General features: G+C 37.8%; 1 protein-coding gene across 4 annotated transcripts; it reads right to left on the reverse strand.

The window, feature by feature from the left end:
- Positions 1–56: 56 nt before the first annotated feature.
- LOC127423348 (cip1-interacting zinc finger protein-like) lies at positions 57–22,380 on the reverse strand. Of its 4 annotated transcripts, none has more exons than XM_051667587.1 (16): positions 22,277–22,380; positions 19,315–19,529; positions 15,905–16,029; positions 12,700–12,866; positions 12,464–12,557; positions 12,210–12,300; positions 12,032–12,096; positions 8,156–8,232; positions 6,555–6,761; positions 6,333–6,463; positions 6,160–6,253; positions 5,701–5,814; positions 5,209–5,322; positions 5,037–5,115; positions 4,686–4,807; positions 57–2,727 (listed from the first exon to the last, which is right to left on the reverse strand). In XM_051667587.1, exons 2-16 carry the CDS (start codon positions 19,470–19,472, stop codon positions 2,290–2,292), a joined length of 2,076 nt encoding a protein of 691 aa, XP_051523547.1. In that variant the 5' UTR covers positions 19,473–19,529; positions 22,277–22,380; the 3' UTR covers positions 57–2,289. The 4 variants fall into 4 exon arrangements, with proteins under 4 accessions (XP_051523547.1, XP_051523557.1, XP_051523539.1 ...); XM_051667597.1 differs by having other exon boundaries at positions 6,555–6,758; positions 12,210–12,303; XM_051667579.1 differs by having other exon boundaries at positions 12,210–12,303.
- Between the last annotated feature and the right edge of the window lie 1,535 nt (positions 22,381–23,915).

Raw genomic sequence — 23,915 nt, forward strand, 5'->3', positions numbered from 1 at the left:
AGATTAAAGCAACATAATTAAATAAAGATTAACAATGACTGATGCCGAAGAGAGTGCCAGGTCATGTTTCACCCTAAAATTTTTTTTTTTTTTTTTTTTTTTTTTTTTTAAATCAAACAATAATTTTGCATAAAACAATTAGTCCTATTTCGGATCATTAAAAATGTGTGCATTATTTTCATGGTAATTTCCTCCTAATTCACATTATTGTAATGTGGTTTTTGCATTATTATTATTCTCAGTGATGATTCTTTTTTAATGAAATATCACAGTTACGGTAATATTCAGAGTAAAATTATTGCATTTTTTTTTTTAAATATAATTTGTAATAAAATCAGCATTGAAGGCCGAATAACAAATACTACCATGATGAATATTTTTTCAATAATGTGCTGCTTCTCCATGAAAATGTCAAAATGCAAAAAGTCGCAACAGTCCCAAATACAGACTTATTGTCTTCATGCAAAATACAACGTCTTTTTATTTTGTGGTGAAATACTGTCTGACCTGCACATTCTTGACATATTTAATGGGATTACCCAAAAACACAAGTCAAATGCCATGAGCGTTTCACTGAAATGAACCGTTCCTAAACGGAGTTCACAGGTGCTAAAACAACTGAAGAACACCCTTTAATATGTCCAATCCTCAAAATACATACCTGCTAGGAACATTCAGAATATATCAGATCCAAACCCATTTGACTTTCTTTCTTCCATGAAAAACGAACATTCTGAAGAATGTTTACGCTCCTCTTGACCAGTGGTGGATTTAGGCATGGGCGACATGGACAGTTGCCCAGGGCGGCACAATCACCCCCCCGTCAACAACTTTGGGGGCGTCGAAGCGGGTTTCGCCCAGGGCACTTTACAAGCTAGAACCGCTACTGCTCTTGACTCAAACATTCAGCCTAATAATCTCCTTTTGTTATATGGGTTTGGAACAACATGTGGCTGAGTAAATGATGACAGAACTTTAATTTCCACATGAACTGTCACTTTAAACCAACTGTGTTTTTGAGGATTTTTACACTTTAATTTGTCACACACAATGTACGTCATGTGTGCGATTGGTGGGTTTCAGTACAAACAAGAGGATGGAGGTCTCTACACCCTACAGACAATCAAAATAAAGAAGAAAACACAACTGATATAATAACATAACTCACCATCTGACCTAAAGTTTCATCAAGCAGAAATATTCACCATTCAGTTATGAGATGCCACCTGAAAACAGTCACACAGGAAGTTGGACTGGCCCGATGCTTGAAATGCTGCTCACTGGGACAACAGCTACAAAACACGGTTAGTGCTGGTTTAATGATGCTTTTCAAACTAAAACAGCTGCTCCATCCAACCATTTTATAAGTAATTTATAACATCTTAATGAAGTAACAAAATAACATCAAGATAATAATTCAGTGCTTGTTTTCCACAGATAACTTTACGGATTGAGTGTTGAAATGACACAGTTCAGTTCTTCCGCTGTCTTTGCCATTCATTAATGTACTAATTCAAGACCATAAATATCAAAAGAGCAACAAATAAGGTTTGTCTACCTTCATTTTAAAACATTTGACGATGCTGCTACATTCACTACAAACCTGTGGGTCAAACGTCACTCATCAGTGAGGGTGAATCTCACCAATAACATGTCCAGGTCATATTTCAGATAATGAAGCCTGTTTTGAAAACCATTAAAGAAATTACATTCTGACAATTTAGCACATTTTCCCTCAATCCTCATTACTGTTATGCACAAAAATCTTATTTGCATTACTGTAATACGGTAATGACAATCATCCTGTCGGAATACAGATTTCTTGACCGTTTCTTCAATGTTTTCCTATTACAGTATTGAGAATGAAATTTCTTAATGTTACGCTTAAATGTTATAAAAAAATGACGTTTTTTTTTTTTTTTCATGTTACTGAACTGAGGATGAAATTTTATTTGCATCATGTGGTCATGAATTGGGCGGGAAACATGTTAGGTCATGATATTAATGACAATAACATCATGCAAAAAAATAAATAAATACAGGCTTTATTTTCTTATTACTCTTATTTTGGCATATAATATGACCTGGACACGTGTGCTCACACGTTTTTGTGAGATTCCCCCCCTCAGGTCGAGTCAAAGTTCCCGCACACTTCCTTCATCTGCTCTGAGAGGTTCTTCACACAAACAGGGTTAGAGGCTCAAAATTGTGGCACAAACTGTTGTCTACTGAGGGGTGTTTTCACTAGGGTCCTGTGAGCCATCTCTCAGGGTTGATAGCAGTTCAATCTCAGCGTCGTCTCCCTCCTCGTCCTCGTCTCTTAGCCAGAGTCCGGTCACGACCCTTGACGCCTCGCCCCTCTGAGATAATGCCACCGCCCTCCTCCTCCTCCTCCTCCTCCTCCTCAGGCTGTCCTGTGATTGGTTCATCTTCTGCTTCCTCTCCAGATTGGCAGGGAGGAGTAGAGTGCGCCACACCTGTGAGACAGTCGTCCTGCTTTGGCTGCTGGTTTGGTGTCCGGTTAGTTTCCGGGTTGCTGCTGATACTGAGGACAGGAAGTGAGCTACTGCAGCTGGACCATGGCATTTGGAGGGCTGGTTTTGGGTTGAGAGATTCTGGTGAGGTAAACGGAGGTTCTCTGGTGCTGGTTTGATCTGGACTGTGATGGTCTGCTGGTGCTGCTGAAGTTGAACCAGCATCTTCATGTGTTTTTAAGGCTTTATAACTCTGTACAATGATACATGAACAACATGATAAACACATTAACTGCTGCATTTATTAAGGGTAACTATAATTTTTAAATGTTTTAAAGCATATATATATATAAACACTCAACATGAAATCCAAATAAACCCTGTCTACTTTCTTAATCCTCCTATGGTATTCGGTCATTTTTGACCGAAATAAATGTTCCTCATTTAATAAAAATGGGTTCCTTTATCTGAGCAGTACAATACTTAGTGACTTTTCCTCCATTTGCCATCTGAACATACAAAATAAAAATAAATAAATAAATAAAATTGGACTCGATTCCATAAGTCTAAGTGGTCATAAAAAAATAGCAACAACTTTGGTATTCACGGTCAAAATTGGCCGACCACTGAAAATGAATGGGAAAGACCAAAAAAACAGAGCAATCTTTTTTTAAATCTGTTAAATACAATCAATAAATCAGCCACAATGCAGAAATAACAGACAGAAATTACAGCGTGAGACTCTAAAACATCCTCAGTGTAACATACACACACTCACACACAAACACAAACACACACACTCACACAAACAAACAAAAATGAACTGGTTTTTAATTTAATTTTTTTTACATTTGTCAAAAAAACAAAACAATAAATCACAATGCTAAACACACACACTCAGAAATTAAGGGGTGAGACAATAACACACTCACAATGCCGAACAAACACACACTAACACACATACACACACACACACTCACACACACAGAACCAGGGCATCAATATGTGGAGCTCTACAGCATCTTTTGGTCATTGTTGGCATTACAGGTCATCTGTTGTTTACCAGCTGATGAAAATAATCTGATTCTGATGCACACACACACTCACCTGCACAAACACACATGCTTGCTAAATACATTTTTACAATAGCAAGTTTGAAATTGCTAACTGTTTACACTGATTCTTCTGTTTTATACTCTAATTGAATTTTAAGAATTTTGCAGTTCATTTCTGTTTCTTGATGTTCATTTTCTTGACATTATTATGCATTTACTTTGAGTTATTAAATATTTATGTTTGAAATTAATTATTGGTAGAAAAATGTTTATTCTGTGTCTTCTCTTTGTAACACCATGGTCAGGTTTGACTGTAAGCATAATGACATTACCTGCAAAAACAGACACTTCAAATCAATTTAAAATGATAAACTTTGACAAATAATAGCTTGATAATGTCTAAATATATATATAAATGCATATCTTGTGATGAAATATAAAATTATGTTACAACAAGTCATCAGACTACACAGTATGTGTCTACAGTCATCTACTGGCTGTTACTGGCATGACATGGTGTTCAACTCATGTTATTTATATTTTATTCACCAGATAGCAGCAATCTGCCTCCAATTTATGTCACATTCTCATATTTTCTTCATGTTTCAACTTAAAGAAGTTTAAGTTCTGAATTAAAAAAAAACAATTTCTTTCAAAAATGTGCTTATTTGTATATGCAAATTAATGGTACAATTTAGATATTTACATGTAAATAAGGTCAAAATAGCATAAAATCCCAAAAGAAATGCATAATTTCATTGTTTTTACTTCAGGGAATAAGAAACTGTATCATTATCATCATCATCATCCAAAAAAAAAAAAAAAAAAAAAGATTTACACATCTGACCCTTCCGGTCAAAAATGACCGCGAATACCAAAAGGAGGTGCCATTTTTCAATAACATAGGAGGGTTAATACAAATTCCTGGTGTTATTGTGAACGCAATTGTCCAAACCAAAAAAATAAAAATCTTGACGTTTCATCAAATGTAATAACTTTTCTTATTTTTCAAACCCCCTAAAAAGATTATTGTCAAGCTACTTATAAATAGTGTCACTTCTAGTTAGTTATTTTATGTCTCTTGAGGATAAAATGATGCAAATGGACATGTGCCTTTCTGTCGACACAAATTAGACAACTCAAAGTTTCAACATACCTTCAGATTGTGAAAGTGTTTGAGTGTTTTGCAGTGAGCGTGTCGAGCTGAGGACTCAAAATGATAGAAATGATTGCAGAGTCGACAGAGAAACCCAGCGACAGGAACCACAAAACTAGATCCTGGAAGACATAAAGCCAGAATCAATGATTGGCTGTTTGTTTGTCATTAATTAGAAAGTCTAACTGAAGGCCTGTTCACACAAAATACACATTTATTCTGCAGATTTTTGGTACAAAAACATAACAACATTATAAAGCCAAACAATTAGCACTGAAAAAAATCTTGACTTTTTCATAACCATTATGCAATACTAGTCGTTCAGAAAGGAAAGCTGTAATCACTACCCACCGTATACGGTGTCCGGGTCAAACTCCTCGTCTTCAGTCATATCTTCTAGTGTGACCTCCATCTGTGCAGACAAACCCTCCTGAAAAGAGCCGCACGCGTGTCAACCGTTAGCATTATAGAAAGAGTTAACACAGGGCTATTATGAGCAACAGAAGAGATGAGCAGTTTTCACCTTCCCGTTTTCCTCTTCCTCTCTCTCATCATCGGTGAAATCACCGTCCTCATCGCCCAAAAACGACTCTGTGTTCAGCTCATCCATGCCGTCTTTTCCCGACTCCTTCCACAGCTGAAATATCACAAATAAAAAGACCCGTGAAATTAAACGTATAGCTTTGAGTCTTTTAATCTGACATGTCTGTAAGTGTTGAGGTCATTTATATTCAAGTGTACAAATAAACTTTGAGCAAATACACACATTTAAAATGGACAATCTTTCTCTTCTGGGAAAACAGATCACAACAGTCTGGTTCCAGAAGTGAAAACGATCTTTATTTTGCAATAAAATTCAATTCTAAAGCTTATTGGCGATTTAAAAAAGGGGAGGAGCCCTTCCATAAGTCCCACCCTAACTTCTTGCCAACAAAGCAGTACTAGATATCTTTTGAAACACTGAACAAGCATCATCGTTCGTAGCAGTAGTACGAACAATAATAACCGAGTTTACCTGCTCGACTCTTTGTTTATGCTCTGTCGACTGCATGTGCTCCACAAACTCTCGGGGCGTCCTAAAGTCGTGCTTACAGACAGTACAGCTGGTGCAGGACGAGCGACTACAGCGCTGTACACAACACAGGAGAGAGAACATACACAGCTTTGAGATCATTTCTACCATGTTAGATCTATAGTTTAATAAATGAGCTTCTTTTAAAAGGAATAAAAAGTCAAGATTATCAGTGAATTGCAACTTAAAAACTATTGGATGGCTTCTAAAGACTTGTAATACAGCGCACAAGTCGTATGGACTACTTTTAAGGTCCTTTTTGCAGCTTAACAGCCCCTGGTCATGGTATGCTTTTACTGCACGGAAAAGAGCAGCGTGAACCTTCGGCTAAACATCTCCTTTTGTGTTCCACAGGAGAAAGAAAGTCATACAGGTTTGGAGTGACATGAGTGTGCCGTTCACCTTGTGCTCCTTAGTTCTGCGATGGTCCATGACATTGGTGGTGAAGTGAGTTTGGCAGGTGGAGCACCATCTCTGCAGGCCTGGTCTCTTCTCTCTGGAGGATCATGGGACATTGTTGTTACTTAATAGTACTCAATAGTGCAGTACTGTAGAGCTGCATGTGTTTGACTCACCCATCTTTACGAGCTCCTTGCAGAGACTCTTGGACTCGTGGCAGCAGTGTGACGAGACACGCATTGCTCATGTGCTGGATCTCCATCATCTTCTGCTGGTGCGTCAGTCCGTTCATATGGCTCTGGAAATTCTGCACACACATTGAGTGTTAACAAAATGCTTGGTTCACACTGCAACCAATTCTGATCTGTTTGTCTGAACAAACACTGACAGGAACATACTTGCTGGTTATGGCATGTGATGTTGCAAATGTAGCAGAAGAACTTGCTGGCGGTCTCTCCTCCTCCATCTTTGACCTCCTCCTGACCTCTGGCAGTGAGTGAAGTCTCCTTGATTTCAGTGACTGTGTCAGAGTCTGTGATGTCATCACTGTTCTCATGCTCTTGAACGATCTTGTCTTGAATTGGCGCTTCTGTACTTTCAACCTGCTAATGTAAAGGCGCAATTAAAATGGGCGAATCGCGCGAAGAAATGTCCAGGTCACATTTCACTCCAAATTCAAAAGAAAGAAAAAAAGGCAATTTACAGAACCATTTTTTGTGTCGTGACATACACTATACTGCCAAAAGTATTCGCTCATCTGCCTTTAGACGCATATGAACTTAAGTGACATCCCATTCTTAATCCATAGGGTTTAATATGACGTTGGCCCACCCTTTGCAGCTATAACAGCTTCAACTCTTCTGGGAAGGCTTTCCACAAGGTTTAGGAGTGTGTTTATGGGAATTTTTGACCATTCTTCCAGAAGCGCATTTGTGAGGTCAGACACTGATGTTGGACGAGAAGGCCTGGCTCGCAGTCTTCACTCTAATTCATCCCAAAGGTGCTCTATCGGGTTGAGGTCAGGACTCTGTGCAGGCCAGTCAAGTTCTTCCACACCAAACTCGCTCATCCATGTTTTTATGGACCTTGCTTTGTGCACTGGTGCGCAGTCATGTTGGAACAGGAAAGGGCCATCCCCAAACTGTTCCCACAAAGTTGGGAGCATGGAATTGTCCAAAATCTCTTGGTATGCTGAAGCATTCAGAGTTCCTTTCACTGGAACTAAGGGGCCAAGCCCAGCTCCTGAAAAACAACCCCACACCATAATCCCCCCTCCACCAAACTTCACAGTTGGCACAATGCAGTCAGACAAGTACCGTTCTCCTGGCAACCGCCAAACCCAGACTCGTCCATCAGATTGCCAGATGGAGAAGCGTGATTCGTCACTCCAGAGAACGCGTCTCCACTGCTCTAGAGTCCAGTGGCGGCGTGCTTTACACCACTGCATCCGACGCTTTGCATTGCACTTGGTGATGTATGGCTTGGATGCAGCTGCTCAGCCATGGAAACCCATTCCATGAAGCTCTCTACGCACTGTTCTTGAGCTAATCTGAAGGCCACATGAACTTTGGAGGTCTGTAGCGATTGACTCTGCAGAAAGTTGGCGACCTCTGCGCACTATGCGCCTCAGCATCCGCTGACCCCGCTCTGTCATTTTACGTGGCCTACCACTTCGTGGCTGAGTTGCTGTCATTCCCAATCGCTTCCACTTTGTTATAATACCACTGACAGTTGACTGTGGAATATTTAGTAGCGAGGAAATTTCACGACTGGACTTGTTGCACAGGTGGCATCCTATCACAGTACCACGCTGGAATTCACTGAGCTCCTGAGAGCGGCCCATTCTTTCACAAATGTTTGTAGAAGCAGTCTGCATGCCTAGGTGCTTCATTTTATACACCTGTGGCCATGGAAGTAATTGGAACACCTGAATTCAATTATTTGGATGGGTGAGCGAATACTTTTGGCAATATAGTGTATGTAACGCAACGGTACCAACCTTGGCCACTCGACTCTGTTCATCTGCCTCAGCAGCCACTGGGCCATCCATACTGCCTGCTTCCTGCAGTGGACACTCTGTAACACATCAGACATTCTCGAATTCAAACTGAAAATTTCATAGAATTTACAGAAACATAATTGTGAAGTGCATTAAAGGAATATTCCTGTTTTTTCATCCAAAGCTCTACTATCAAAACAAGTTACACGTTTTTATTTCATAAACTTACAAAGGAAGTCAAAAAGACAGCACCAAAAATAAATGTTGAAAACATGCAATTATCACACTGTTTTGATAGTAGAATCATAAAGACTTAGCATCAAGGTTTTAATGCACCTATAATTATAGCACTGCCGAAGCCACGGGTGGGCCTAGGTGGGCCGGTGCCACCCATTGGAATCATTGTTTTGTTTGCCCCTATTGCACCAACAGCCAAAAGCTTGCTGCAGGGTTCCCACTCTTTTCAAAGCACAATTTTTCAGGACATTTCATGTGCCCAACGGGTGTAATATTTTCACCCCTAGGTCATGATTTATATTGTGCTTATTGGATGGTTATTTTCTCTTAGTTCCGTATTCAACAGTTTAACCCTTTAACGCCGCCTGTATCAAATTTGCTATTTATATTTTGTTCACCAGATGGCAGCAATCTGCCTCCAATTTATGCCACATTCTCATATTTCCTTCATGTTTCAACTTATACAAGTGTAGATTTTTTTTTTTTTTTTTTTAAAGCTTACTTGTTTCTTTTTGCAAATTAATGGTAAAATGTAGAAATTTACATGTAAATAAGGTCAAAATAGCATAAAAGCCCAAAATAAATGCATAATATTTTTATTGTTCTTACTTCAGGGAAGAAGAAATGGTCTCATTATCATCATCAAAAAAAAAAGGGGGTTACACGTCTCACACTTCTGCTCAAAAATGACCGTGAATACCAAAGGGAGGTGCTCTTTTTCAATACCATAGGAGGATTAAATAACTTCTAACCTGTTCATTAAATCCAGATCGAGTCATAAGATACTGAATTAAATCACTTTAGATGTTAAAATGCTCCAAAACTCCTTAAAACTCCATCCACTTTATTTTTAAGATAAAATAATGTTAATTACAAATATTTGTATGAACTGATTATGAATTTAATTCATTATAACTTCTATTTGTTGCATTAAAAGCAGCTTGTGTTGGCATAAATAAGCTACTGTGAAATAAAATTAGTTTAAATGATAAAATATGCTCTCAAACTCCTTAGACTTTTAAACTCCAGTCACTTTTTTTCCTGTATGACTGAAATAAAATGATGTTATTTCCAAATATCACATGCGTGTCATAAAAGTCACAGGTCAGTTAGGGTTAGCTCAGGGGCGTTTCTAGGACTTGAGGAGGTTTGGGGGTTGTAGCCTACATTATTGCGTAGCCTACATTTAAAATTACATTCGGGGCTACAGTCAAATTCGGGGCTGAAGCCCCAGAAAAATGACCTGGCGATGCCGATTGGGTTAGCTCCGAATATATTCCCCCCACTTTAATGAGAGAAGAGTTGCAACATAGTGAAACAATCAGAGAAAAAAAAGTCAATTTATTGACAGTAAACCATAGTGGAGACATATACCCATTTCTGTCATTTTTATTCATCATTGTCAAAAATTACCAACATTTCTATGGATGATTCAATGGTTAAAATGTTCATTCTGTGTTTAAATTGTCAAACATTTCGATGATAAATCCTGCGAATCTCCATATAATAACAAATATCTGTTCTAAGGCCTTCTAACATTCTATACGTTACACATGTCAGATAAAATCAAAAATGTCTGAATGTACTCAAACATGAATATTGCTGATTGATCTTTTAAAACCTTTAGTAAATAAATGTCCTACTGTAAATACTCCCTGGAAACAATTAGATAAACATTAAAAATGTAAAAAATTCATTTATATAACATGTTTACAGATCTAATGCAATCGATAATTTCTCTTGGCCCACCCACCCAAAATATTCTGTATTATAGTCATAAATTCTATTGAATATTTAGTGTGTATATAAATGTTTATTCTCTGAATGTTGCCTTTGACACTGTGTCGTGCATCTCAATGTGTGTCTAGATACACACAAGATCAGCCTCGCTTCCATTATGATTTTGGTTTTTTCATGACCTTTCCAGTCATTTCTGTTTACTGGACAGGGATTGATAAAAATCATTTTGATTCAGACTGATTTGCTAATCACTATTTGTGAACCGGTTTGACAGATTAATTGAAAAAGTCTGATTTAAACTGTACATCACTATGGCTTGCAAGCAAGTTTTACTCTACACAAGTTCTACATAAGAGCAATATTGAGCCAATTAAATATTTAAGAGCAGAGCATTACTACAAAAAGGTATATTCACTAAAGAAATGTCCATGATTTTTCCACTACTTTTAAATATTTTATTAATTTCCTTAGCTTTCCAGGCCTGAAAAAATTACAAATGTAACCATGGGAACCCTGTGTTATTATTTGAATTTTGAGTGTCTCTTCACCACAGGTCATGTTAAAGAAATGTTCTGAGTTCAATACAAAATTAAGCACAATTGAGAGCCTTCGTGGCATAATGATTATTACCACAAAAAATATTTAGTCTCATCCTTGTTTTTTTTTAACTCTTTAAGCTCAGATGGGCCTGTGAGAAAAATTATAATTGTCAAAATATTAATAACTACAGTCTTTAAAATATCACCTAGCATTACTTAGAGGAGGTGATTATCTTTCAAACGAGTCCACACACAAGATAATCAGATGTAAAGATCATTAGATAATCCACATGAAGCACAATGTTACATATGACCACCAGGAGATGGCGCCAAATACATGACACAGACTCAATGATGACTCAAATGACACAGAATGAAACTCATTCTGTGAAATCTCATTACTAAAATCATGTCTGCATGCTATGCAAACCTTTAGTCATTGTTGTGTTTGCATGTGTAATTAGTTCTTATGTACAATTATTATGTTTTATTTGTTTGGAGACGTTTTTGGACACTGTTCCTGGATTTTTGTAATGCTGTAACTTTTGATTGCTTTGTTGTATCAAAACAAATTTTTCTCAGATATAGACATGACTGGGAACAAAACAAAGGCTACATTATTTACACCCAGAGATATATCATGTCAAATATGTCAAAAATAATAAGGAAAAAACGTTTTTTCATTTTTTTTTTTGTTATAAGCCTTTAATTTTGGGTATTTCCTGTTTCAGTGGCATCTTAAAAAACAAAAAAAAACTTCAGAGCTTAAAGGGTTAAACCGTAAAAGTCTGTTCCAGTAAGACACTTAAAATGGAAGTCAATGGGGTCAATCCGTAAACATTAAAATACTCACTGTTTCAAAAGTATAGACACAAGATGTAAACATTATGCATGTAAACATGATTTTAGTGTGATAAAATCTCTTACTAACTGCATCTGTGGAAAGTTATATCATTAATGTAACATCATTGTTATGATAAATGCTTTAACATGGTTAATCCCTGATTTTATCACACTAAAATCATGTTAACACCTATATCATGTACTGTAAAATCCTATATATTGTTTATGTCTTGTGGTTATACTTTCAAAACAGTTTGTATTTTAGTGTTTATGGATTGGCCCCCATTCACTTCCATTGTAAGTCCCTCACTGTAACAGCAATTTCTGCTGCTTCTTTTTATTTATTTTTTAATAAACGAGGAAAGAGTTGAATTTTTTGTTTGTGGTGATCAACATTATGCCACAAATGCTGTCGATTGATCTTAACTTGTATTAAACTTATATTTAATTTCATGCATTTCATGTCACATGTTAATATTACTCACTACAGAGACTGAACAGGTAAAATCTTCTCTACCTGCTGGATCTGGACTTTTATATTCACTGATTTGAGCCGATTCTGTCTCCACAAGCTCCTCTGACCTGCAGAGAGACAGTAAACAAATTATAAATCAATAACTACAATCATCTGCTTAATTATCATCAGTCCTTTCATGACATAAGCAGCACTCAGGTGTGAAGTCACTGACTCGTACCCGTCTGTTTTCTGTTTTTTGGCTGCTGGTTCATCGAGCGGTTCTGAAGATGATTGACAACCTGGATCTGCAACACCTGCAGCTTCATCTGCTGCTAAAATAAAAGACAACAGCACATGTGATGAGTTGAGATATTTCATCTCCCATTACTAGGTCAAGGGCACATTACAAGACAGAAGGTTGTTTCCCTCTGTGCATGTAAAGACTCATGGTTTCTGGTTTCAAGGCTTTAGTGTAGCTTCATTAGTACCAACCTCTGCTGCTGCTCGCTTCTGACTGACTGTCGTTGCTCACAGCAGATTTATGCTCGCTTTCCCTTTTCCTGTCTGGCTGACGTGACTGATAATCCTGCGCATATTAAGTTAGCAAATTAATTTCACAAAAATGTAACAAACATGAAGGCATATAGGTTAGGAGTGTGTTCAGTTCACTAACTATGAGAAACTGTAATATTGCTCTTGTTCTCTTAGAAGGGTGAACAGTGACATACATTGCTGAAGTAGCGTGCATGTGGGGTGAAATGTCGTGGGAATCCCATGTGTGGAGTTTTGATGGCCACTCCCATTGGGACGGGCCCGAGGAGAGATGTTCTGGATCCAGGAGTGAAGAACTGAGGGAACTGCTGTCCACCCATGGCAAACCCTCGCATGCTGCCCGCTGCAGAGAGAAGATACTGAACATCACCACTTCACTCAATACATCACCATCATTCACCATGTACACTTCCCCTAGAATTGGTACTTTATGTCGTTTTCTATAGTTATATAGAAATATAGAAGTATAGGGACTATAGTTTTAGTAAGTATAAGTAACGGTAATGATTATATTGTTTCTGATATTTTAAAATGAGTATTTGCTGAATATAAGCAACTTGTGCTTGGTTAAAATTTTGTATATTATTTTATTGAAAATGCATGTTGAAATCCATGAATCAAATATGATACAACAGACTTTTGAGGAATATCTCTCAATCGCCATTACATGTGAACTAATATTTCTGAATATTTTCATATATGCAGCCTGCTCTGTCATTATAAAGACCTCATTATTTTACATTTCAAGCTATGATGATGTCATCTTACCATAAGTTCCCGAGACCCAGCGAAAAAACGTTTACAATTTCCCTTTTTTAAATGTCAATATAGTGTTTGGTGCATAAAATACATATGATAAATAGTTTATTGAAAAAAGAATATTTTATTCATACTGTATTTGTTCTGTGATAGATTTCAATCCATATTTATAGAGAAAGGAGAGGACGTTTTCATGGCCAAAAAACATTTGGTATCTCTGAAAAGTCCAGAGAGTCCTCTGATAACACTATGTAACACAATTTTTGTTCCTGGGTAGTAAGTGTTATTTCCTGATTGCTTATGCCTCAAAATAATAGAAAATGGCTATTATTCCCCACAAACTTTGCTTTTGTGACCAGGACAGTGATATCTTTAAATTTACCTATTTCCAATGAGAAAACGGGCAAATTTGTGTCTTTTCGTTCACATAAAGTCAGAAAAAAACAACATATGAATCCAAATTAACATGTATTTATACTAAAGTAATACAAAAATGTTTTTCGAGATTTACGATTATACTGTAAAACACTTTCACGAATCAGCCCCTAAATGTAGTCTCCCATCATGTTCTCATTATACTGTCCTTGGTAGCAGCATTCAAAGTCCAGTATATCCTGATGGAAGCACTCACCTTGCTACTCCGAGTACGCTCCCATGTTCTCCTTGAATTTATCAAGATGAGCATTAAGGATATGGACTTTGAGGGACATCCTACTGCCCATTGTGCCATAGTTGTTCACCAGAATCTCAACCAGCTCCACATAGTATTCGGCCTTGTGATTGCCCAGGAAGCCCTGAACCACTGCGACAAAGCTGTTCCAAGCCACTTTCTCCTTACTAGTGAGCTTCTTGGGGAATTCACTGCACTCCAGGATCTTCTGTGGTCCGACGAAGACACCGGCTTTGACCTTTGCCTCAGACAGCTTAGGGAAGAAGTCTTGAAGGTTCTTGAAGGCTGCCGACTCCTTATCTAGAGCTCTGACAGATTGCTTCATAAGGCCCAATTTGATGTGCAGTGGTGGCATCAGCACCTTCCGGGGGTCCACCAGTGGCTCCCACTTGATGTTGTTCCTCCCCACAGAGAACTCGGTCCGCTGTGGCCAGTCCCGCCTGTGCGCCTTGGTGTCCCTGCTGTCCCAAAGGCAAAGATAGCAGGGAAACTTGGTAAAACCGCCTTGGAGACCCATCAGGAATGCCACCATTTTGAAGTCTCCTATGACCTCCCAGCTGTACTCATCATACTTCAAGGCGTCCAGCAAGGTCTTGATATGTATCCACTTAGGCAGCTGGAACTAATCTGAACTGGTGGGCTTAAGCCCCAGTATTTATACTACTATTTATATTACTGGAAAGTTCTAGAAGTTACTCCAATTTTACTCAGCACTGAATCTATCTGGAATGTTCTGGAAAATAGGTACATTTCAAAATATCACTGTCCTGGTCACAAAAGCAAAGTTTGTGGGGAATAATAGCCATTTTCTATACTTTTGAGGCATAAGCAATTAGGAAATGACACTTACTACCCAGGAACCAAAAAAAAAAAAAAAACATTTGTTACACGGTGTATTACCCCAAGATTTACCACTGTAGAAAAACGTACATAACAAATGTCCTACACAAAAATGAATTGCTGGGTCTCAGGAGGATAATGACCTTTAAAGCCTAATGCATCAAATATGATACATAAAAAACATGTGCAATTTTTTTTTTTACGATTTCTTTGATTAGTTTGTCTAATGGTACTAAACAGTTTTTTAGTATCATTAGACAAACTACTAAAAGAAATCGTAAAAAAGGTGCACATGTTTTAAAATGTCAAAAAACAAACAAAAAAAGCATTTTCTGACAATTCTTTCATATGTCAGGCTTTACAGGGTAAACAAAACTGTGGTGTAATGGATAATGCCATACAGACCGCTAGAGGGTGCCGCTTGCTTACACAATGCTGACTGAAGCCCTGATTGAAGTCTATTTTTAAACACAGCGTTTCAAGGTTAAGTAATCACGCTAGACAATATTGCGATTTCAATCTTAACTCAATGTCTCAGAAGTCAAAGTATGCTGTTTTCAAAGCATTTTGGATGGTTTAACTTCATGTATATGTAAGTGCCACTTTCACAACTGTCACGTCTGTAGCGAGCAGTTTTCCTCATTAATGTGAGAACGAGAAAGATTACAAATTAAATATTGCATGTTCCTAGGAGTGCCAACCTTTCTACATATTGTGGCTATTATTATTTCTAGATTGTGCACTTGAATTCACATTTGTAATTTTCTATAGTTCCAAAAGACTCTTCGGGTACAAATAGAAAAGAGACTTTCTTTAGGACCATTAAGATTTTTGGCATTGTGACATTAATTTCATGACAATTAAGTATTACTCTCCATTTCATTACAGTAAAAAAGGCTTCATTTACTTCATAAAAAATATTTGTTCATATTTTCTATTGATTTTGGGATGGCATATGAGCTGGACATCTTTTCGTGAGATTCACTCAAACTAGCAGATACTTATAAGTTTAAAAACACCAAACACTTCTTCACGTCTGATCTTAAATGACTGCACAGTGCATGCTATATTAAGTATGACATGATAAACACAAGAACATAACAGATGTTTACCCTGCATCTGTTGCATGAGTAGCGCCCCCTGCAGCATGGGATTGGGTGCAATGATGGTTTGAGTGGCTGAGCAGAGGTTTACCATGCGGGCAGGAGGGGGTGCAGGGGCGGGCACAGCTATAGACCTGAAACAAAAGAAATAAACAGATGTATAAGCGCTGTATATTATTGCATTGGCGAATATAAGATTGTGGGTGGTCATTCCAGCCTAGTCTCGAATAGCCAGACCTTTGACTAAACTCTTTTACAGCTTAAACTGCCCAAGAACTGAAAAGGATATTAAGAAAACTATTTATATTTATGACTTCACATGCTATAGTATGTGAGAGTGTATGTTGTATTTCACATTTCACTTTACATAATTTTTTATCAGATTTTAGCTTTTTTTTTATATATATATATATATATATATATATAAAAATCACATCCCATCATATAGCTGCCACAAACCTTAAAATTGGGTTAGAAAGTTGGGTTAAACCTGAAAAAATGTTTAAGAGAGCCAAGGTGAAGTTGATCGTTTGACAGGTTTGATTTAGTGATATATAAAACAGCAATAAAGTAATTCAGGAAATGTTCTCAGATTGTTTTGGATGTGTAAACAACCTAAAGAATGTGCAAAACAAACATATGCCCTACACGATATAAGTAGCCATAATTACAATATCAACGGAAAGTATCAACAATTATGATTTTTGTCATAATCGTGTAATCCTAAAATCCAGTGACTATTTAAAACTCAATAGCGCTTGATTTATTTACCCAGTACTGTATAAACACATCCTGTGCCGACATCTTTTAAACGGTATCATCTTGTTGCTAATTTTGGTACTGTACTACAGTATGGTGCAATCAGCAAAATTATGCTGAATTTAACATTTCTGGGATGAAATCAACGACAATTTGACAATTAGTCGAATTAAAATCTCAATATGGCCAAGAGTGATCATTAAATTCACAAGCTCTCGATTCGATTCTGATTTGTTTCGATATCGATTCATTTGGGTATATTACAATTATAATATCAATTTTGCTAACATATGAAATACATTCTCTCTTAGCTAATGCTGTTAATTATACAGATGACCTTCTAACTACTGTAGGTACATTATTAGTTACATTTATATTTTCATTATATTTTATTAGTTTTTCATCATTTAGGTCACCTTTTAGCTTTCTAAAAATGTAAAAATCTATGTTTTTAAAAAAAAATTTTTATCCCCTTTTCTCCCAATTTGGAATGCCCAGTTCCCACTACTTAGTAGGTCCTCGTGATGGCGTGGTTACTCGCCTCAATCCGGGTGGCAGAGGACAAGTCTCAGTTGCCTCCGTTTCTGAGACCGTCAATCCGTGCATCTTATCACGTGACTCGTTGTGCATGACACCGCGGAGACTCATAGCATGTGGAGGCTCATGCTACTCTCCGCGATCCACACACAACTTACCACACGCCCCATTGAGAGCGAGAACCACTAATCGCGACCACGAGGAGGTTACCCCATGTGACTCTACCCTCCCTAGCAACCGGGCCAATTTGGTTGCTTAGGAGACCTGGCTGGAGTCACTTAGCGCGTCCTGGATTCAAACTCGTGACTCCAGGTGTGATAGTCAGCGTCAATACTCGCTGAGATACCCAGACCCCCAAATCTATGTATTTAATCAAATATTATATTATATTTTGTTACATGTTTATTGTTTAATTGCATAATTTGAACTAGGGGTGGGCAATATGACCAAAATCCAATATCACGATATGAGTAATTTTATATCACGATAACGATATATATCACGATCATGAAAAATCAATCAAATTCTATTATATATTAAGCCATGTCGCAATGTGTAATTTTGAGTAATCCAGTCAGAGAATTAAATACTTTATAAATGATAACTTCACCATCTTAGATGAACAGAGAGTAAAAAATTAATAAATAAATGCCACATTTCAGTCTGATGATGTGCACCAATTTTCTTCTTCTTTTTATTATTATTGTTGTTGTTATTATTTTTATTATTATTATGATTATTGTTATAACTTTCCTCAGGAAACTTAACATCATCTCATGGCAATGCAAAAAGTAAAATAACATATAAATAAAACAATATCCATAAATAAAACACTTAATTAGGCTCTTAGTGTTTTTAGTAATCTCTATAAAGAACATATAAAATATTTGAAGGAAAATGTGACTGCTTTGTTTCCTGATATCAAACATCATTCGAACTGAATTTTAGAAAGGGTTTTGATGTGTATTTTAAAAACCCACATGACAGAGAGAGAAATCAGAACGAGTAACGGGTGTGATCTGTGCTTTGTTTGAGAGGTAGAGCTCTAAAAGTGACTATAACTCCCATTATAATGAATGAAGCTCCACAAGTCATTTACTTTTACACCTAGTCCCCCCCTCCAATCTCACAGGCTGACGATAGGACGACCCTAGCATCTAAACTACGATACAATTTCATCGCCTCTCTCACGTAGAAGCGCTCAGTATCAGCAACACGTCTGGATAAGTCACATCAGGTAAACGTTTGATGTTCCTTGAGAAAATGTGTTGTCTTATTTAAAGGCTCCGGTAATGACACCTCATTGTTTATATTCAGTTTTTGCAAATATCTTGTTTGCTCTGTTTTAGCTAAAAGTACACGCTAGTCAATTTATTTTGTCAGTTCTGCTATCGGAAATGCTTCAGGGCCAGACATGTGCAGTAGCGTTCTAATTCCTTTGTTATTGTTTACTAAAAAAACTAACCATACGGTTCGCCACCCACGTTTCGGTAAGCATTGGCCCCGCGGTTCACCTCATGTTTATTGACGCATCTGAAGCACAAGGTTTGGTGAAGAACACAAAGCATCAAATAGACACGCACAGTTCAACCTCCGCTAATACCCCTGAATGGATCTGTAAATGGATACGCTTCACTTGTGTTTCACGTGGGTAAACTTGATGACATCACTGTTCTGTAAGCGTTGTGTGTAGTTGAAAATGGCAAGCGGAGAAAACGAGCCGCTGATAGAGAAGTCCCCAGCGTTAATCAAGTCTCCTGTCTGGAAACATTTTCAATTGCAGTCAATTACAACAGCGACAGTCAAAAAACGTTTACAAAACAGGCACTGTTTATAGACATCGCTCGACGTGAGTGTTGTATACTGGTAATACATCAATATAACTAATCATTTACACTGACATCACCCAGGGAAAGAGGAGCGCACAGAGCTGCAGATGAGCCGAAACTGCACAAACTCTCTTTTGTACTTAAGCAAGCACTCAGTGCTAATTCTGACAGATATGAAACAATAACTAAAGCGACTGGGCTGTTCATTGCAACGATATGTTTCCCTTCTCCATCGATGAAGATGTGTGATTCAGCGTATGATTAAAACACTCGAGCCACGTCACGTCATCTCACCGTGCAGTCTGATGGTGATGTGTGATGTGATGAGCAGGTGGAGGTTGTGGCGGTGGTGGAGGAGGTGGAGGTGGTGGAGGTGTCTGCTGCTGAAAGAGCTGCTGCAGCTGTCGCAGGTGCTGATGAAACTGCTGCTGGTGCTGATGAGGGTTGAACATCCTGATGTCTGACTGCTGCTATCGACTCAGTGATTCACCTCAATACAGCCTGAGATACTGGACAGAAAAGAGACATGTGTTACCAGAGTCACATCATATTTGCCTCTTTGATATTAAGGGTAACAAGGTTTTTCCCAAGCATCTGTTATGAATATTAGGTAACAATTTATAATAACTTGGTTAAAAAACGAGGGCTGCACGATTGGGTAAAAAATAAAAATAATCATATGGTGAGAGGCTAGCCAATCACAAAGTCATTTACATACAGAAGTCTTAAAAGTACAGCAGTTTCATTGTAAGGGTCATAAAGAGGTGCAAAATAGTCTTGTAAAACTAATCTGCGACTTTTGTTTTGTTTGTTACAACCTTGACTGACATTACAAGTGGACAAGTGGAGGTCGACCAATAGTGGATTTTGCCGATAACTAAGGTGGTGGAAAAGTCCGATAACCGATTAATCGGATGATAGTTTTTAAAAGTGATTTACAGAGTTTATAGAATGTTAAAAAAAAAATACTGTAAGTCTTTCCTCACTATAATGGGCACAGACATTGAGGCTACAAGAGTCCAAAATGAATAAAATCCCAGCAGATTATTGTACAAGTCACAATGATAACCAGAAAACATTGAAGATTTGGTGCATAACGCGGGACTTTTAACAATAAACAAGACCCCAGAATACACTTACATATTTTGAAGTATTTACCAAATTAAGCTTTTTATAACCTACATTCACTAGATTAAAACTAATGGCAACTATCGGCATAGATTCTTGCAGATAACGATAATTCTAAAAAGCAACCATCGGCACCGATTAATCGGTAAAACCGATATATCAGTCTACCTCTAGAAAAAACACTACAAAAGTGTAAAATATAACCGCAAGTCAAACATTATCCATCAAAAGCCACATGGAATTCTGAGTTTAATCGAGGTTAAATGTAAAGGTAGACCGATATATCGGTTTTAACTATCGGTTATTGGCAAAATCAGTCTATAGTTGTCGATAGTTTTTTTTATCATTTAGTCATTTCAAAATAAGAGTCCCCAGTGTGTTTCGGGCTTGTTTATACTGAAAAGTCCCGTGTAATGTACTAAATCTTCATTTTTTTCTAGTTATTATTGGTATTTTTGTTAGGGGAAAAAAAACGGCATCTGGGATTTTATTTATTTTGGACTCTTTATTTAAATTACTCAGAGGTCCTTCGAGGACAAAAATGTCCATGTCAAAAAACTGCCTTAATAATATTATATATTAATATTATTTTCCACTTTCAATTAGTTAATTTTTATATCCAACATCAGTCCTGATCATAACTACCAAATATTCATTCATTTTCAGGATTTTAACCCTTTAAATGCCAGTTTGTTTATATAATGCCACTGTTGTTTTTATGAAAAAAAATAAAAAAAAAATTATTATCCATTTACTAAATGCTAACGGGAATTTTTTTTGTGGGGGAATATCACAGTCTGGGATATGTCAATGATTAGCAACAACATTGATTTTGATGCATTATTATTTTTTGTGCAGTGTCAGATAAAAAAAACAAAAAACAACTCAAACTCAGGACCTTAGAGGACAAAAATGTCCGTGTCAAAAAACTGCCATAATAATATTATATATATTAATACAACATCAGTCCTGATCAAAACTACCAAATATTCATTCATTGAATTTGAACCCTTTAAATGCCAGTTTGTTTACATAATGCCACTGTAGCTTTTTACACACATACATTTCTCAATACACACATACAAAACACACTCTGACATCCATATCAACACACCCACACAATATTAGCTGCATCATTTATTCAGTTGGTCTGCAGTGCTCTATAATACAGCAAACAGAAAATAGGGGAAAAGCTTGTATTTGCTCCATAGGCTAAACATGAGAAAAATGGCGCCATCTGGTGGAAAATATTAAACATACACATTTTGAAGCCAGGGCTCCGTAATGAAAGCATAACATCATAGAATTCATGATTTTATGCTTTAATGGCACCAGGATTAAATATTGCAGTTTTAATGGGTTTCAATGGGGACATTTTTGTCCTGAAGGTCCTGAGTGTAACTATTTTGTGTACACAGTATAGTATAGATGTATTATAGGAACTGAGGTTGAAATATCAAAATTCCCCATAAATACACACCTTTGGCAAAATTTATGACATTGGCATTAACACAGCCAAAATGATCGACAAAACAAAATGAAAATGACAAAAATGTCCTGAAGGTCACACAAAGGTTAACTCAGTTTTAAATTAATCGGTTATCGGCCTTTCCCATCACCTTAGTTATCGGTATCGGCAAAATCCACTATCGGTCGACCTCTAGTATCAAAACAAACATGCTCAGTGAAAATCAGATTAACTGTGCGAATCATTCACTAGATAACTGCTCGAAACTACAAAAACCTTCAATATTTACAGTTAAGTAGGTGAATGAGATTGCAGCATCTTAACGTTTTATTACTATATAATCCATAAGAAATAAACAAAGCAGCTAGACTCTCTGGTGTTGTTTCAAACCATTGCTGCCTACATAGACAACAGCATTTTATGGCACCCTATGCGTTTCAATGGGGCGAACAGAGACCGTGTTGAGCATCAAATCTTCTGCAAGCGCCTTTAATGTCTATAAATGCTATAAATGCTGTCTATGTAGTCAAACTCTATCTGTGTGCTAACTGCTAACTGTCAACATACACGACAACATACGCGACCTCTCGCACGTTTCTCTCATTATATTGAGATTTTACAGTCTGTTATGGATTTCTGTGTAGAATGAACTCTACTCACGATCTCTGCATTCAGGAGAATGAGTTTATCAGGGGTGAAATGAGCTACAGTCACGTTAGCGTGTGTGCTAACCGGTGTTCAGCGGATCGAATCTGGAATGAAACGCCCCCCGGTGACGTCATTTGTGCCGTACAGCGACACCTGCAGCACTGGAGGAACAACTGCACAATCACACTGCGTCCTAAATCGCGTACAGTCAAAGGATGTGCTGTATTTGATCAAGGACGCAATTCTAGACCTTTACAACAGTAGGCTAAGTTTTTAGGTATTTTATTATTATTGTTGTTTTTATTGAGCAAAAAAACATACAAACAGAAACATGTACATGTTGGGGGACAGCAAGGGCGTAGATTTGGCTTGAACATCGGGGGGTTGCAGCATGATAAGCCCAAAGTATACTTCGCCTGTCCGCGTTCCGTGGCGGTCCGCGCACAGTCTGCATGACGCAGTTTTCGTCATCAGGAGTGTCCGTGGACGTCCGCGCACAGTGTTCGCGTGCAGCTTTTAAAAATCTAATATACACATAATTACACACAACACAATATTCAAATAATAACATACAATGTATAGTATACAATACACACAATATAGAATACACATTATACAATAAAAAAGTATATATAGTATATATAGAATGTACAGTAGATTGTATTGTACTGTATTGACATTCAGGCTGTCGGTTGATAGTAAGTTGCCAGTGTGTTGTTAAGAGAGAATATAATATAATAATAATATAATTTATGACAGTCCAGTGTGAGATATAAGAGTAAGAGTAATAAAGTGCAGTGCTGATGTATTTTGATCGTGGGAGATCAAGAGTTCAAAAGTCTGATTGCTTGGGGGAAGAAGCTGTCATGAAGCCGGCTGGTGCGGGTCCTGATGCTGCGATACCGCCTACCTGATAGTAGCAGTGAGAACAGCCCATGGCTCGGGTGGCTGGAGTCTCTGATGATCCTCCGAGCTTTTTTCACACACCGCCTGGTATATATGTCCTGGAGGGAGGGAAGTTTACCTCCGATGATGTGTCTGGCAGTTCGCACCACCCTTTGCAGTGCTTTGCGGTTGTGGGCGGTGCTATTGCCGTACCAGGCGGAGATGCAGCCAGTCAGGATGCTCTCTACAGTGCAGGTGTAGAACCATGTGAGGATGTGGTGGTTCATTCCAAACTTCCTCAGCCATCTCAGGAAGAAGAGGCGCTGATGAGCCTTCTTCACAACGACTTCAGTGTGGATGGACCCTGTGAGTTCCTCAGTGATGTGGACACCCAGGAACTTGAAGCTGCTGACTCTCTCCACTGGTGCTCCATTGATGGTGATGGGACTGTGTTCTCTATCTCTTCTCCTGAAGTCCACCACAAGCTCCTTTGTCTTACTGACATTGAGGGAGAGGTTGTGCTCCTGACACCAGTGTGTCAGAGTGTGCACCTCCTCTCTGTAGGCTGTTTCATCATTGTCAGTGATCATACCTACCACCGTCATATCAACAAACTTAATGATGGCATTGGAGCTGTGTGTTGCCACACAGTCATGTGTGTACAGGGAATACAGGAGTGGGCTGAGAACACAGCCCTGTGGGGCTCCAGTGTTGAGGGTCAGTGATGAGGAGATGTTGCTGCCTATTCTAACCACCTGGCGTCTGC

The sequence above is a fragment of the Myxocyprinus asiaticus genome, chromosome 3 (genome assembly GCF_019703515.2).
Source record: "Myxocyprinus asiaticus isolate MX2 ecotype Aquarium Trade chromosome 3, UBuf_Myxa_2, whole genome shotgun sequence".
In the NCBI taxonomy this organism is placed as follows: Eukaryota; Metazoa; Chordata; class Actinopteri; order Cypriniformes; family Catostomidae; genus Myxocyprinus; species Myxocyprinus asiaticus.